General features: G+C 43.3%; 1 protein-coding gene across 6 annotated transcripts in view; it reads left to right on the top strand.

Moving 5' to 3' along the window:
- The window catches only part of CACNA1C (calcium voltage-gated channel subunit alpha1 C), a 2,299,705-nt gene that overhangs the window by 2,214,931 nt on the left and 69,475 nt on the right, over positions 1 to 15,299 (top strand). For all 6 annotated transcript variants that reach the window (XM_078673661.1, XM_078673663.1, XM_078673662.1 and 3 more), the window contains 2 exons: positions 8,396 to 8,521; positions 12,648 to 12,769. In XM_078673661.1, coding sequence (XP_078529787.1) covers positions 8,396 to 8,521; positions 12,648 to 12,769 — 248 coding nt within the window. The remainder of the gene's footprint in view (positions 1 to 8,395; positions 8,522 to 12,647; positions 12,770 to 15,299) is intronic.

Here is a 15,299-nt window from a genome sequence, read left to right as displayed (position 1 = left end):
CGTTGAACTTCCTGAAAGTCGGAAAGTTGGCACGTTGGGCGCAGTCTGAATAGAGTCACTTGTGTGGGTGCCCCTCCTGACACTGTCCCTAAAGAAAGGGAAGATCTGCGTCTCCATCCTGTCATCCCCTCACCGTCCAAAACTCCCCATTAGAGCTGTAAGTCATCGTGAACAGAAGCCTTTTCGTTGCCCAATGATGTTTTCTTTTGTTTTGTGGCCCCGCCTTCTCAGCACAATTTAATCAGTTCTAGGACCCGGTCTTTATGGGATTGAATCCCATGAGACAGCTTAATGGGATACTGTCACGGTACCTGCTTCTGACTTATGCCTGACCTGCATCTCACATTCCCGCAGGTGGAAATACACAACCAGTGTGCAGACGCACGCGCTGCCGAGTTCGTATGTAACCCACAGGTACTCTCTGTGAGAGCAGTCAGGAGTTTAAGCCACTTCAGAGAGGAGGAAGAGGAGGCCCGACTTGCCTGCAAGGTAGTTCAATGGGCTGAGGCATCTGCAGCAGCGATCTGTGTGTTTGACTTGCAGGACAAAGGTTTCAGTCACATTATGACTGTTCACGGGGTGGATATACTCGATGCAGAGACCTTTATTTAAGCCGGAGTCTCAAGTCGAATCCTGTTCCGTTCCTGTTGAGTCAAATGAGCGTTCATCACCGTCATGTCGATAAAACCAGAACCGTCTTGAGGTGGGCGGTAGATTCTCGTGGTACTGCAGCATCTTCTGATAAAAGTGCAAGAGACGGGCACGCTGTTATTAGCGCAGGACTGAGTACACAGCACCGGGGCTGGTTGCAGCTTTTTGGGAGGAGGGGCGGGGGGCAGGCGAGAAGACAGGAGGGGGAGAGGGAGGAGAACGGCGGAGAGAGGGAAAGCGCTGCCTTTAATCTTTTAGCCCCGTCCCTTTCAGACTGGGCGCCCCAAATTCCTGCTGGGGTAAAAGGTTCCTTATCTTCTTTATGGGGCCATCTGGACCCATAAAGAAGATAAGAAACCTTTTACTTCAGCGGTAAGTCAAGGAACCCAATCTGAAAAGGACGGGGCTAAAAGAGAAAGGAGAACGTCACTAGGACCTCTTCTCCAATGGCTGCCCACCATTTAGGAGGCGGCCAATGGAGAAGAGGGGCGGGGCTTAACCCTCGCTAGTGAAGTTCTCCTAAAAACATAAAATCTCGCGAGCTCGACTGCACATGTGCGCAGTACGCCACGCGAGACCTAAAAAGGGACTATTTATCTACCCTTACGGATAGCCCTCCGTCTAGAGTGTCTCCTATTGACGACATCAATACATTTCACGATGTCCTCACTGGAGGAGGGCAGAAGCTGCACATCGATATGCCAGCCCCTCAAGCTTCTACCTCTATCATCTTTGAAACTCTCCATCAAAGATCAGTGTCTAGACCTTTACTCCCACTGGTTCCTGGCATCCTACAACCAGTAATGGACATTTTTCTCGCCCCATCCTTGATTAAAGCTGCCCCAGCTTTAATCAAGGATGAGGTTTCTACTTCAGAAGAAGTAGAAACCGGCGGAAACAGATCGTTTATTTTTAAAATCAGACCCTCCACCGGATTCAATAATCATTGCGGCAGCAGAGAAAACTCATGCTATCGCTTCTTCATCCTCTGTCCCTCCAGACAAGGAGAGTAGCGCTCAGGATTCTTGGCGGAGAAAGGTATGCTGTTCCGCAGCATCCTCCTTGAAAGTATCTAGCGCCGCAGCCCTGTTGGGCCATTATGACAGATCTTTATGGGACTCTTTGGAACGTTTTGAGGAGAAACTGCTGAAAGAGAACCACCAGGATTTTGCAGAGATTCTTCAAGAAGGGGTGCTGGTTTCTAATCAGGTGATTAGTACTGCAGCAGATGGGGCTTCTCTGGCTGCTTATTCGTATGCAAATGGAATTTGTACATGGAGATCTTCATGGCTGCGCTTAACAGCTTTAAAGCCAGAGTCTCGACATCGAATTCTCAATCTCCCGTTTTCCAGCACCTCTCTCTTTGGTTCCCACACCAAAAGGGCCAGGATGAAGGCTGAGTTGGACACGCTGAAAGCGGCAGGCCTGGAACAGAAGAAAGAATTCAGGCGTAGATATAGGCCTTACAATCACAAGTACTACCATCATAGGGTTAAAACCCCTCAATGGCAGCAGAGACAAAACCAACAGTCCAGGACTCAGTTCCAAGGCCGTAGAGGCTCCAGAGGCAGAGGAGGTCAGCATCAGCAATCCTCCAGTGCAGGCAAGACTTCAGGGAAGCAATGATTTTCTGCTTCCTCTAGCGCCGTTGCCCACTCCAGTGGGAGGAAGTATCTCAAATCATCTGGCAGAGTGGCACACAATCACCAAGGATCAGTGGGTGCTAAATATACTGAGCAATGGATATGCTCTTCGTTTCAACCCACCCCCAAAGAACAGTCCTCCAGTAAAATCGCACCCTCACCAACTAAAATTACTATGTCAGGAGGTGTCTATCCTCCTCAAAAAGTTGGCCATAGAAGAAGTCCCTCCCGCTCAAAGTGGAAAGGGAGTCTATTCCAGGTACTTTCTGGTGCCAAAGAAAGACCAGGTGCACAAATTCAGACCTATCCTGGATGTTCGATCTCTGAACAAGAGCATTCAAAAGGAGAAGTTTCGCATGTTGGCGCTGCATCAAATATATCCGCACCTGCAGAAAGGGGATTGGATGTGTTCAATAGATCTCCAAGATGCGTACTTCCACATCCCCATTTATTTATGGTGGGAGCAATATCGTTCAGCCTAAAATCCGCGCCGAGGGTATTCACAAAGTGCATGGCGGTGGTGGCCGCGGCTTTACATCGGCAAGGCCTGTTTGTGTATCCATATCTGGACGATTGGCTGTTGAAGAGTTTGTCCTCACAGATGGTGAAGGAACACTATCGGATTTGCCTACATCTACTTCACCGCTTAGGCCTTCATGTCAACGTGGAAAAATCTATCCAACAGCCGGCCCAAACTCTCCATTATCTGGGCACTACCATAGACTCCAGGGTAGGAAAAGTGTTTTCCTTCGGAGGAGCGACTGTTATCAATGAAACAGAAATGCAATTCTCTGCTTCAGGCACACCAACCATCAGTACGAGAAGTGGCATTTCTTCTAGGGTCGATGGCCTCTTGTATATTTCTCATCCCCAGCTCCAGATTGAGAATGAGACCGCTGCAAGAGGATCTGGAGGACAAATGGGACCAATCCTCAGGACATTGGGAGGATCAGATCCTTCTTTTCCACACTGCGAAGTTGTCCGTGATCTGGTGGACTCAACCAAAAAATCTACTAGTGGGAGTTCCTTTCCATCAACCTGTCCAAAAACAATCCCTGATCACGTTCGCATCTCTGCAGGGATGGGGGGAGCACCTGTGTTGTCTACACACTCAGGGCAGATGGTCGAGCAAGGAGCAGACCTACCACATAAACATGTTAGAGCTGCGAGCAGTTCATCTAGCCCTCAAGACATTCCATCCATCGATTCAGTCAGAGTCGATACTGATTCAAACGGACAATACAACCACCACGTATTACTTGAACAAACAAGGTGGAACGCACTCTCGCCTGCTGTCATTGGAAGAACAAACGATTTGGCACTGGCTTCTGGCCAGGAATCTCTCGATCACAGCGATGCATCTGCCAGGAAAACAGAACGTGCAGGCAGACACTCTCAGTTGACACTTCAACGAGAGGGAATGCTCTTTTGATAGACTGGTCCGGAACATTTACGTACGCCTTTCCGCCCCTTCCTCTCATCCCGAAGGTGGTGACCAAACTCATCCGATCGTGGATGAAGATGATCCTGATAGCACTGTACTGGCCGTGCCAGTGGTGGTACCTGGACCTGTCACGGCTATCAATATGTCCACACAGGAGGCTTCAGTGCAGACTGTACCTTCTGACAAAAATGGGCGGGAAGATTCTGCACCCCAGCCTTCTCTCCCTGAGCTTAGCAGCCTGGCTCCTGAGGTCTTGCAATACGGACACCTTAATCTCCCTCCTGACTGAATGAACATTTTGAGGGAGTCAAGGAGACCATCCACAAGGAACTCTTATTCTTTTAAATGGAAGAGGTTTTTCTCGTGGTGTATGCGTAATGGTTTTAGTCCGACTACTGGGCAGGAGGAGGTAATCTTGCCTTATCTTCTGTATCTAGCTAAGTCGGGTTTGAAGTACACTTCTATAAAGGTTCACTTGGTGGCCATTACGGCCTACAGAAAATCACCAACCAGCCTTCCTGTTTTCAACTACAGGTGGTCAAGGATTTCCTTCAGGGGTTGAAGAAGGTTTTTCCTCCTGTCCTATATCCTTCTCCTCCTTGGGAGTTAATTCTTATTATGTTCAAATTAAGGCCACTTTGCAACACCTGACATGGAAAGTTGTTTTTCTAGTAGCTATTACGTCAGCACGCAGAGTAAGTGAAATCCAGGCACTCTGCTCAAAGGAACCGTACACGGTTTTCCATAACAATTGGGTGGTTCTGACCAACTTTTTTTTAACTATGGTGTCGTCAGGACAGGTTTTTCAGCCTCCAAACGATCCATCTCGAGGTGGATAGTGTCCTGCATTAAGCTGGCTTATCAATTGGCAAACAAGCCTCTATTGGTTTCCCCTTAGGCTCACTCCACTGGGGGAAAAGCAGCTACAGTAGCTTTCTTGCATAATGTACCGATGGCTGAGATTTGCAAGGTGGCAACTTGGAAATTGGTACACACGTTTACTAGGCACTACTGTCTTGATTCTGACTCCAGAACAGATACCCAAGTAGGCCAAGCCTCCTAGAGGAATTTGCTCCAATACTGATTTCACAGAGTCAAGGATTTGGAATAGTTTGTGTTGAATCAGGTGGAAAACAGAATAAGGGGTGGAAACAGAGAGAGACATTTGAGACAACTGGAATCTAGATACATTCTACAATTTAATTCCAAGATTCCCAATGGCCTCCACACTGAAGAAGATCTGCATGTCCACATATGAGTTAACGAATAAGGCCACTTTATGAGAGTTCCTTAGATAATATGGTTTCAATCTCAATTAAATTGTTTCAGAGTTTTATCATCTAAGTCCAATCCTGTACACAGAGTTTTATATAGGTTTCCTAGAGGTTAACATCAATTATTTGCACAGCACCTTAGCACCATTTAGGTTGGTTTATAAACAGTAGGAATTTTAGATGTATTTAAAACAATGAATATTTAAGATTTCTTTTTTATAAGGATAAGTCAGCTTACAACGGGCACTTGCCCTGTATGATGCTGTGATCACATTAGGAGAAATGTTGAGACATTAGGCATCCATGTAGTTTATGCCTGCTCTCAATGAAATGGAAGACTATATTACGTCGTCTTGTCAATGATGAATTCAATAAAACAGGCACACTGGTGTTATACAACAACTCACTAATTCATGAACTAACCACGGAGCTGTTTGCCGATAATTTTATTGTATAATTGTTGTTTTTTCTAGTTCCATACTGGCATAGGGTCTATTGTAATGTTTGTTAAGTTTTTATTAACAAACACACTTTTTTTTGCAAAACTGAGAAATAGAAAAATTGCATGTGTCTCTTTAAACCTTAACTTTGCACTGTTACTTTAAATGTCTGAAACTCTACTTGGATGTATAAATGTAAATTTAAATGGCGGCGACATTAGGTATGACAAAGACCGCAGATGAAACTTGTTACCTGTGTTTGTAGCCAAAATAAAGCCGGTACAAGTGAGCCAGAACGTGCTGGAGCCTATTTTTATTTTGTGAACAGGCCCGTTGAATATATATATATATATATATATATATATATATATATATATATATATATATATATATATATAATATATAATATAAAACAAAAAATACCCTTTCAGGCATAGAGTGACGCATAAATTATGCAAAAAAGAAGCAGAGAACACTGGGTAGGTCTCAAGTTTAGGTGGAAAGCAGCTCCTGTATAGAGCACTCACAATACCAGCAACACTCTAGATCTGCTCACCTCAAATGTCTGCTTTTCTATCAAAATCTTTAGGCATAGGATTAGCACACTGCCATCCATGCTGAGATAGAAAGGGACAAAGACGTTTGCCACTTCTATAGCAAAGTCTTTAAGCATAGGACTTATTTATAAATAAAATGGTAAAAACAATATAGATATGTAAATATTTTTATACCCACCCAAAAATCCATACCCACCCAGTACACTTGTGTTAAAGAGAAAGACAGGGGGTATAGATCTAAAAGGTGACTTTTGTCAAGCTGTGAAAAGGCTCCTGTAATTAGTGCTCCTGTCTTGATAATCAGATAATTACTCAACATCCCTCCTCCCTCTCTTCACAATATGCTCTTTCTTCTTTTGTGCTTATTCATTGAGCCAGGACGCGATACTATGAAGCACTGGCACGGTAGGTACTTCTCACTTGGTTTTGAAATCACTTTAACTGTGTACCCATTAGAAAATCCATCTGCTTTTGTTAAACTCTTCCTTATAGTTGTTTTGTCGCACTGTGTTGGGTTTCTGTGCAGGTTGGGAGGTGGAGACCTGATACCATTGGTGATACTGTGGTAGACTGTCACTTTCTATTGTACTGTTGGCTGCTTACTCTTTGACTGTATTGTATAAGTAGCTGAAAGACCTTAAGATAGTAAGGCGGTATTAGAAAGAGAATGTTAAATATATAGAACTATAGATAGGTAACAGTGAGTAAAAATAATACCTTGCTCCTGCGTACCCATACCAACCACCCTCTGCATTTACCCTCTTTCATATCTCCCTATGCAATCCCTTCCCCTAGCCTCAAATATTAAAATACAACTCCTGGTCTATTGCCTTCCACCCTGTCTTGTATTCCTCTCCCACTTCCACCTCTCCCAAATATTAAAAAAATGATGAATTGTCTCATGCTGCCCACCCTCACTAACCTGTCTTCTACAGACCCCTCCCACTGTTCAAATATAATAGAGGGACTTCCTGTCTCTATGGGGCTGACAGAGTTGACAGGCTCTGTGAGAGCCATGTCAGCTCAGATTTCCATTCTCTTTCAGCATGGGTCTGTAGAGTTCCGCAACTTATAGCGAATAGGGAGATTGGCCACAGTAGAGCATTGCTTCCTAACATCTATGGAAACCAGAAAGATGGGTGAAACCCAGACGGACGGCTAACACAAGGAAATAGAGCGTCTCTCCAGGTGACGCAACAACAGTGAGACCAGCTTTTGTTTCTCACTATTGCGTCACAGCACTGAATGACCAGATGTTGTTCCAATTATTGGCCCACAAAGCCATCTGGAAGACGGGCCCAGCGATCATGCACCCTCTGGTCACCTCCCTCACAGAACCCTCCGTTCCAGCTCTCTGTGTCTGGCCACCACCAAGAAGATATGTAAAGCGTGATGGGGCGGACGCTCCTTCTCGTATAATGCAATAAATATTTGGAACTCTTTCCGCCTTGCCCTCCGAGAGAACAATAATCTTCTGGCCTTCAGAAAGCTTTTCTTAGCACTGTGGCCTGACCTTCTCCGTCCTTCTATTAATCAGCGCTGGGAGGCCTCAGGGTAGCCATGCGCTATAGAAATAGAATTTCAATTCAATGCGCTATAGAAATAGAATTTCATTTATTTACAATAGACGCTCTCAATGACAGCTCTACATAATTACATTTACTAGTATTACTATCCTGCGAAAGAGAAAAAGCAAGGTTTGCTGGTGGGAAGGGCAATGGTAGCAAGCGATAAACTTCTTTCTCTAAAATTCTTTTTGAAAACATCTTTTACAATCACCTTATTTTCCCATAACATCTAAGACCAATTTTACCACTGCATTCTATGGAACAAGAAACAGATTATGCTTAAAATATTCATTTCTAATTTTGCACAATGCAATTTCATATGATATATTAACTATCTTTTTTTATATATATATATTGAACTTTGGGTCACAGGGGTTTCTCTCCCATTTGTAAGGTTAAGGGAGAATCAAAGGTAAAGAAGCATGGGTTGGTTTAATCAATTGATGAGGTTATTGGTATGTTCCCATATACAAGAGAAACCCCATTTTAAAATGAAATTAAATATTGATATCATTGAAAAAAAATTAAGTTGGTACAATGTTGTTATGGCAAATCTGCGATCTACAGCAAGGTGTTTTGGTCAAAATAATAAAATATAAAAGTGACATTATTGTAAAAGATTCTTTGGAAAATAAACGTTAACAAAAGATGCTCAGGAAAATGATTTTAACACAATCAACTTGATTTGAACCTCACATTGAAATCCCGCCAGGGAAAGCTCATTGTGGTACCTAGTGGTATTTAAAACAGCATGGTCTATTACTGTTGTACAACCTTGCATGACTTACAAGGCTTTACTCTTGGTCTCCCCTCATCAGCTCTAATTCCAGAGACAGCCGGTTGCCGATTATCAGTCGTGAAGAAGCATCTCAGGATGATACCTATGATGAGAACTTCAATGAAGACGTGGAGTACAGCAGTGAGCCAAGCCTCCCCTCTGACATGTGGGTATTGCAAAGCCTTCACAAAAAGTTTTGAATGAAAACATTAGACTATGCTTGCCTTTACAGGCCTACAGTAGCACTCAGCTAGTGTAACACAGGGTTTATGCTCTATTAGAACATTGGAATGTTGGGAGCTCCATTGCAGACAATGGAGTGCTCCCTGCTTCTACGGGCCGGTAAAGGCCCGCAGAGCAACATTCCAATGTTCTACAAAAGCTTCTCGAAGTTCGAGGGGATTTATATCCCCTCGAGCTTCGAGAACCCTTTGTTTAATTTGTTAGAACATTCTGCCCTCTAGTGGCAGAATGTTCTAATAGCCTTATAGCCCTTCGTAGCAGGGCTATACGGCTATTAAAGTCCCGCTGTTTCGTTAAAGTCCCTCGCCTTCGGCTCGGGCCTTTAACGATTCAGCGGGGATTTAATAGCCGGTATAGCCCGCTACGGCAGGCTATAAGGCTATATTAGAACATTGGAATGTTGGGAGCTCCATTGAAAACAATGGAGTGCTCCGGGCTTATAATGGCTGGTATAAGCCCGGAGCTCCAACATTCCAATGTTTCTTTGTTCCCAGCTCTGGCTGTGAACAAAGGCTTCAGGGAGCCTGAGGGAATTTCAACCCCCTCATGCTCCCTGAAGGCTTTGTTTTATTTGTTAGAGCTTTCTGCCCTCTAGTGGCAGAATGTTGTAATAGCCTCATAGCCCTTTCTATACAGGCTGGTAAAGTCATGCTGCTTGTTAAAGTCCCTCGCCTTCGGCTCGAGCCTTTAACGCTGCAGCGGGCCTTTTAATAGCCGGTATAACCCGCTACGGCGGCTTTATAGCCCGCTACGGCGGGCTATAAAGCTATAGTACATGTTGAAGAGTGAGATAGTTTAATTTTATCAAAGGTTTTGACAAAGCTTTAGCCATTGTTACCAACACACTGATGCAAAAGGCAAAACATGGACTTTGACAGATTGAGACAAAAAAAGTATCCTGCGTCTCGTCACAAGATATTGTAGGTGTTTGGATATGTGTAGAGAGGAAAGAGATGATAGGAAGTGGAATGGAGTAATGGCTTTGGGCAAAATACAGGCCCATCCGTAGAAAAACAAAATTCTGAAGATTTTTCAATTCACTATGTAAGTGGCTTGCACCAAAAGTGGGCCTATGATGAGCTATAATACGATAAGGGTAGCACACATGATGTAACTATGCAACTTGCCTGTTACATTTAAACAGAAGTCTGTTATGCATGTGTTTGCAATAGCAACATATGCATAGGCAAATTAATTTAGCTAGGAATTCGTCAAAAGAGCTGTTTAAAACAGTTACTAGTTTGGCTTATCCTTGCCCAGCAAATATCTCAACGAGCCAGGGACTCTGTGATGATATTACCAGGTTTTTTGTGGAAAAAGTCGAGGCCATTTTCTCTACGTTTAAAGGACCAACTACAAAGGATATAACGGACCAAAATAAGAGTTATAAGTCAGTCTCCAACTTGCAGTTTACTTTGGACAAATTCACACATCTATCCATTTCGGAAACTCATAACCTACTAATATCCATTAAATCAGGATCTCCAGATGACCCGTGTCCGGTCACAGTACTACAAATGGTCCCTGAACCCATCCCATTGCTTTGACACTTACTTCTTTGCTTAATGCAATATTCGTAGAAGGATACTTTCCCAGAGCCTAGAAAAAGGCTTCAATATTACCACTACTTAAAAAGCCTAGTCTAGATCCTAAACATTTTCGCCCTATTTCTTGCCTCCCCGTTCCGGCAAAAATTATTGAGAAAAGTATGAATGCTCAGCCGAGTACCTTTTTGCATGACATTCGGGCTTTAGATCCAACCCAATTTGGCTTCAGAGAGGGTCATAGCACAGAATCTGCTCTCATTAAAACCACAGACGAGATCAGGGTAGCCCTTGATCGGGGTGGTAAGGCGGCCTTGATCTTGCTGGACCTCTCTGCGGCCTTCAATACGGTCCATCATGATCTGCTGATGGACCCGCTGCGAGACTGTGAAGTGCAGGGCAAAGCCTGGAAATTATTGAAGTCCTTCCTCTCTGACAGATCGCAAACGTTCTCATTGGGTGATTTCCGCGCCACACCGTTTTGCTTGCCCTGCGGAGTCCCACAGGGGTCATCCATAAGTCCTACACTCTTTAACGTGTATGTGTCTTCCCTGGCTCCCCCTATTGGCTTCTTCGGTTTTAGTCTTACCTCCTATGCTGACGACACACATATTGTGACAGGAGAGTGGAATATATAAACGGTTCCATGATTGCATTGAAGCAGTAGGGAGATGGATGTCCCAAAACTGCCTTAGACTTATCTCAAACAAAACGGAAGTGGTCCTGTTTGGGAATTATCCCAGTTTCTGGGACCCAACTTGGTGGCCAGACTCTATGGGCTCTTTTCCAACGCCCACCAGGAAAGTAAAAGACTTGGGAGTAGTTTTTGATGCCAGACTCAATTTTGGGGCCCAAGTGAATGCAGTCGCCTCGGCCACGTCATATGTCCTTAGGACATGCAATAAAATACTGCCTCTGCTGCCAAGCGACAGTCAATGCTTGGTGATTACCTCACTTTTCATGTCAAGACTAGATTATTCTAACAGCTTATATCTAAATATCCAGGAGCGTTTTTTGCACAAACTTCAAATTTTACAGAACGAAGCAGCCAGATTGCTCACTGGCATACCCAAATATGCTTCTGTCTCCAGTGAGATTCGCAAACTCCACTGGCTCCCGGTCATGAAACGAGTGCAGTTTAAATCTCGATGTATGGTTTTTAGTGTGCTACAAGACACAGGCCCGGACAATTTGAAGCACCAATTTCAATGGTGTGTGCACAATAGACCATTGCGCTCTTCTAACGCAAAATTGGTGATTGTTAGACCTACAAAAAAGTCAGGTGGGGAGCAAAAAGTTTTGGCGTGGGTGCTAAATGGAATGATTTGCCTGTCCACCTGAGAATATCTCTGATCTGCTTTGATTTAGGAAGGCCCTTAAAACGTGGCTCTTTTGATCATTTGCTCTCCCCAGCCCATTCTGTGTTTGTTTGGAGCATGGTAGCTAGCGCCAGGACACCTCAGGGTAGCAGTTGGGCTTTACAAATGCTCCTAACAATAACAATAACAATATTTGGGTCATACCAAGACATGAAAGTGGTTACATTTTCAAAGGTCATTAACTTGGGAGCTACAGTGCTTTCAAAAACAATCTTGCTGATTATTTCTTGGTATGAAAAGACCTGTTGGACACATTTGTGTTCCTGGTGGTCACGAGTACGGGCTCAGGGTGCAAGTCGATAAAAACTAATACCACAGTAGTCATCATTTAGCACCTACCTAGGACAAGCTTTGGATGGAACTAGATCTATGGTCAAGCTTTGGGTCGCAGCACTACTGTTTGTACTTCCACGCTGCTGCATTACTACTTGCAAAGGGCCAAACTCAGAAACATATGTGGAGATTTACTTCTCTTAGGCTTATGCCTAAATTTGCATAGATGTATATCTACTTAGAGAAACATCCTAAGGAGAATGCATAGATATCTAGGCAATATTTAGATTTTCAAATTGACTCCTGCTGTCATAGACTTCCTGCTGCTGACTGTCCATGGGACAGACAATGACCAGAAGCGTTTTCATTTCAATTTGCAAAGTTACTCAAGACTTCTTGGGTGCTTAAAGTAGATATGCAAATTTGGTGGGAAAAACAATTATGAAGGGTTGTGATTATCTACCACTGTATAACTTTGTTGGTGTTTACTATGTTCTAAATTGCAATCCACTTCCTCTTCTGTGGTAGACACATGCCATGCTCCCACCCTCATCCTCACCTTACAACAGTGCAATTCAGTCCTACTCACAGATTGTTCCACCCACATAAGTGCAATTATTAGTTGGAATGCACAAACATTAATTCAAGTGACCCAGGATTGGTATTCTCCTGGCTTAAGGATGCGTACCTTACTGTAAAGGTTGTTGAGTTGTCATAGATAGGCATGGAGCAGGAGGGAGAAAGTTCTCTCACATCTCTGTGTTTCTTTTGTTGTTAATTTTAAAACAGAAAAGCCATCAGAGGCAAGACAGTGGCTGAATCTCTAATATCTGTGTTTGTCTATTCCTGACAGGTTCTCATTCCAAGACGATGAGAACAGACAGCTAACTCCTTCCGATGGGCACCAAAAAGAGGACAGAGTAGTGGAGGCCTGGCAGTCCCCGAAGAAAGGCTTCCTTCGCTCTGCATCACTAGGTAATATTGGAATGTGTTTGTCAGTACTAACTGTTGCCATTTTAAGGAATGATACTAATCACTTCCTACACTTCTAATACTCACTAATTTCTGGTAAGAACTCTGAAAGCATTTCAGATGGCAAAGTAATGTCTTAGAAGGGAGAAACAGGCTCTTTTTGAGCAATCACTCATCGTCAAAGGAGATATATAACGCAACACTTGCATTGCTTATCCCAAGTGTACTACTGGAGCTCAGGTCTCATGGTTCGATCCCCAGCTCCGGAGGCAGATCAACTGAGCATCAGGTGACTCTGGGCAATAGTTCACTTAGGGTCATATGTATCAAGCACTAATGTGTTCGCAAACGCTGAAATTCGCAGACTTTCAGCGTTTGCGAACGCATTAGTGCTAAATGGTATGTATGAAAGAAATCTACGTGCAAAATAAGGAATCGCAAAATTTGCGGTTCCTTATTTTGCGATTGCATTTAAGGAATTGCAAATTTTGCGATTCCTTAAATGCAATGTAAGAAGATTTACAAAAATGCAAATTGGCCTTAAGGAAAAATGCACTTTTTTGCATTTTTCAAAGTGCAATGTGAAGCACATACATGCCTTTAGGGCATGTATATGCGCCCCATGTGCACCCATGCTAATTTCAGGGGTGCAACAGGGTGTCCTTTGGACACCCCTGCACCCTTGAAATTATTCTCAATTTGCGATTCTCAAATTGCGAATCGCAAATTGAGAATAACTTCCCATTCATTCCTATGGGCCTCCTGGCCCATAGGAATGAATGGGAAAGTATTCCTTAATTGCGATTCGCAATTTGCTAATCGCAATTAAGGAATACTAAGAAATCTCTAAAGAATTGCGATTTTGTACATACATCCCTATTTGCGATTCTCAAATAGCGATTTCAAAAAAATCGCTATTTGAGAATCGCAAATCAGGTTGTTGATGCATATGGCCCTTAATCTCCCCGACGGCACACGGTGCCTTGAGACCCTCAGGGTGATTAATTTGTGCTTTACAAAATACCAAGTTATTCCAGATGAGAAAAACTATCATTGTATGGTAGCTCAGTATTCTGGAATTACCTGTGGTGTTGGTAATTCTAGGTGCGATATTCATTATCAGATGGCTCCGCAACTCACAGTGTGATGTCCTTTGCGTTCTATTTTCAAAGAACCAACCATTCAAGGTTAGTGAAGAAGTTCCCCTAGTGAGAGAACTTATCTTTAATTGGAGTGAGTTTTCATTACAGTATCCATGTTGTTTCTATGTATCTGTTAGGAAACATGACCTACTGTGTACCGAATGGATTAGAGTCGGAAAAGCAGCTGTTAAATAAAAGAGCTTATAACTTCTTCACTCACAAATGAGCCTTACAAGCCCACCCGCACTTTGCAGCTCCTGTACCTCTGTCTGAAGTACAAATAAAATGTAAAAAACTCGGGGAGCATGATATGAATTGGGATGCAGGAGCAAAGACTGAAGAAACAGTGCACAATGAGGGGCTGAGAGCAAGGAAACACATTCCGCACCATGGGGTGCTGAGGCCAAAATTAAAATAGAATCCCCTCTGGTATGATGTGGAACTGATACAGCTCATCCAGTCAGAACATCTTAAGGCCAAATTGCTCCCTGGGCGGGAAAAACGTAGGAATAGTGAGAGAAGTTATTGAATCGGGTGGAGGAAACTGAGATAGACAATAAAGTCATCCAATCATGAGCAAGGGACTGACCCAAAGCCAATGCCTTTGTACGTTAGGTATTGAAAACAAAATGTCTGCCTCCATTGCCTAGACCTGAACATAGGTACATATATACCAATGGCGAGAGACCGATGGATTAGTAAGCAGTTTTTCCCCACTGTTTGTAGAGTAGTGGACCAAAATTGCAAGATAGTTATTTAACTCTTCTCTTCTATGAGCAACATATACTTCAGTAGTTTACATGCTTTAATGGTGTGAAATGTCATAAAATAAACACAGATGCATCGAAACCATAAACGGAAAAGCACACAATTATTTTATGTCTAAAGATGAGAGGTGTGTATTAACATGCTACATCTTTTTCGATTAATACTGTTGAAAGCAACATGCAGAGTCCTTCTGCGGGTTCTCATGTCCTGTGTGCTCGAATAAAGTTATGTATTAAGGTGACTTCTGCTGCTTTTATGATTTCAGTAAAATGCCAACACTGTAAATGAGCAGTAATAACTCGTACCAATGAAATTGCCCATGAATTTGTTCGCCTTGCCAATTATGCGGTCCCAAAGATGCATGATACAGGTTTTATTCTCAGTAAAGGCAAGGAGTAAACACATACAGTTAATGGGTAACGTATCTTATAGTGCATAGCAATCACAACATTGTGAGCTTTTCCAGCACTTTGAGTAGGTTGCAACAAGGAACTCTGAAGCAAATCAGCTGCAGTTACCATAGAAAGGTAGCTTGTTACTTCCATGCTGCAACTCCAAAGTCAAGAGGGTGAGAGCAGCAGAGTTGGTTCCTTTAAGTATCTGTAACGTGCTGGATGCATATT

The sequence above is a fragment of the Lissotriton helveticus genome, chromosome 1_1 (genome assembly GCF_964261635.1).
Source record: "Lissotriton helveticus chromosome 1_1, aLisHel1.1, whole genome shotgun sequence".
NCBI lineage: Eukaryota > Metazoa > Chordata > Amphibia > Caudata > Salamandridae > Lissotriton > Lissotriton helveticus.
The sequence above is the reverse complement of the archived record's forward strand: the minus strand, read 5'-3'. Positions and strand labels throughout refer to the sequence as shown.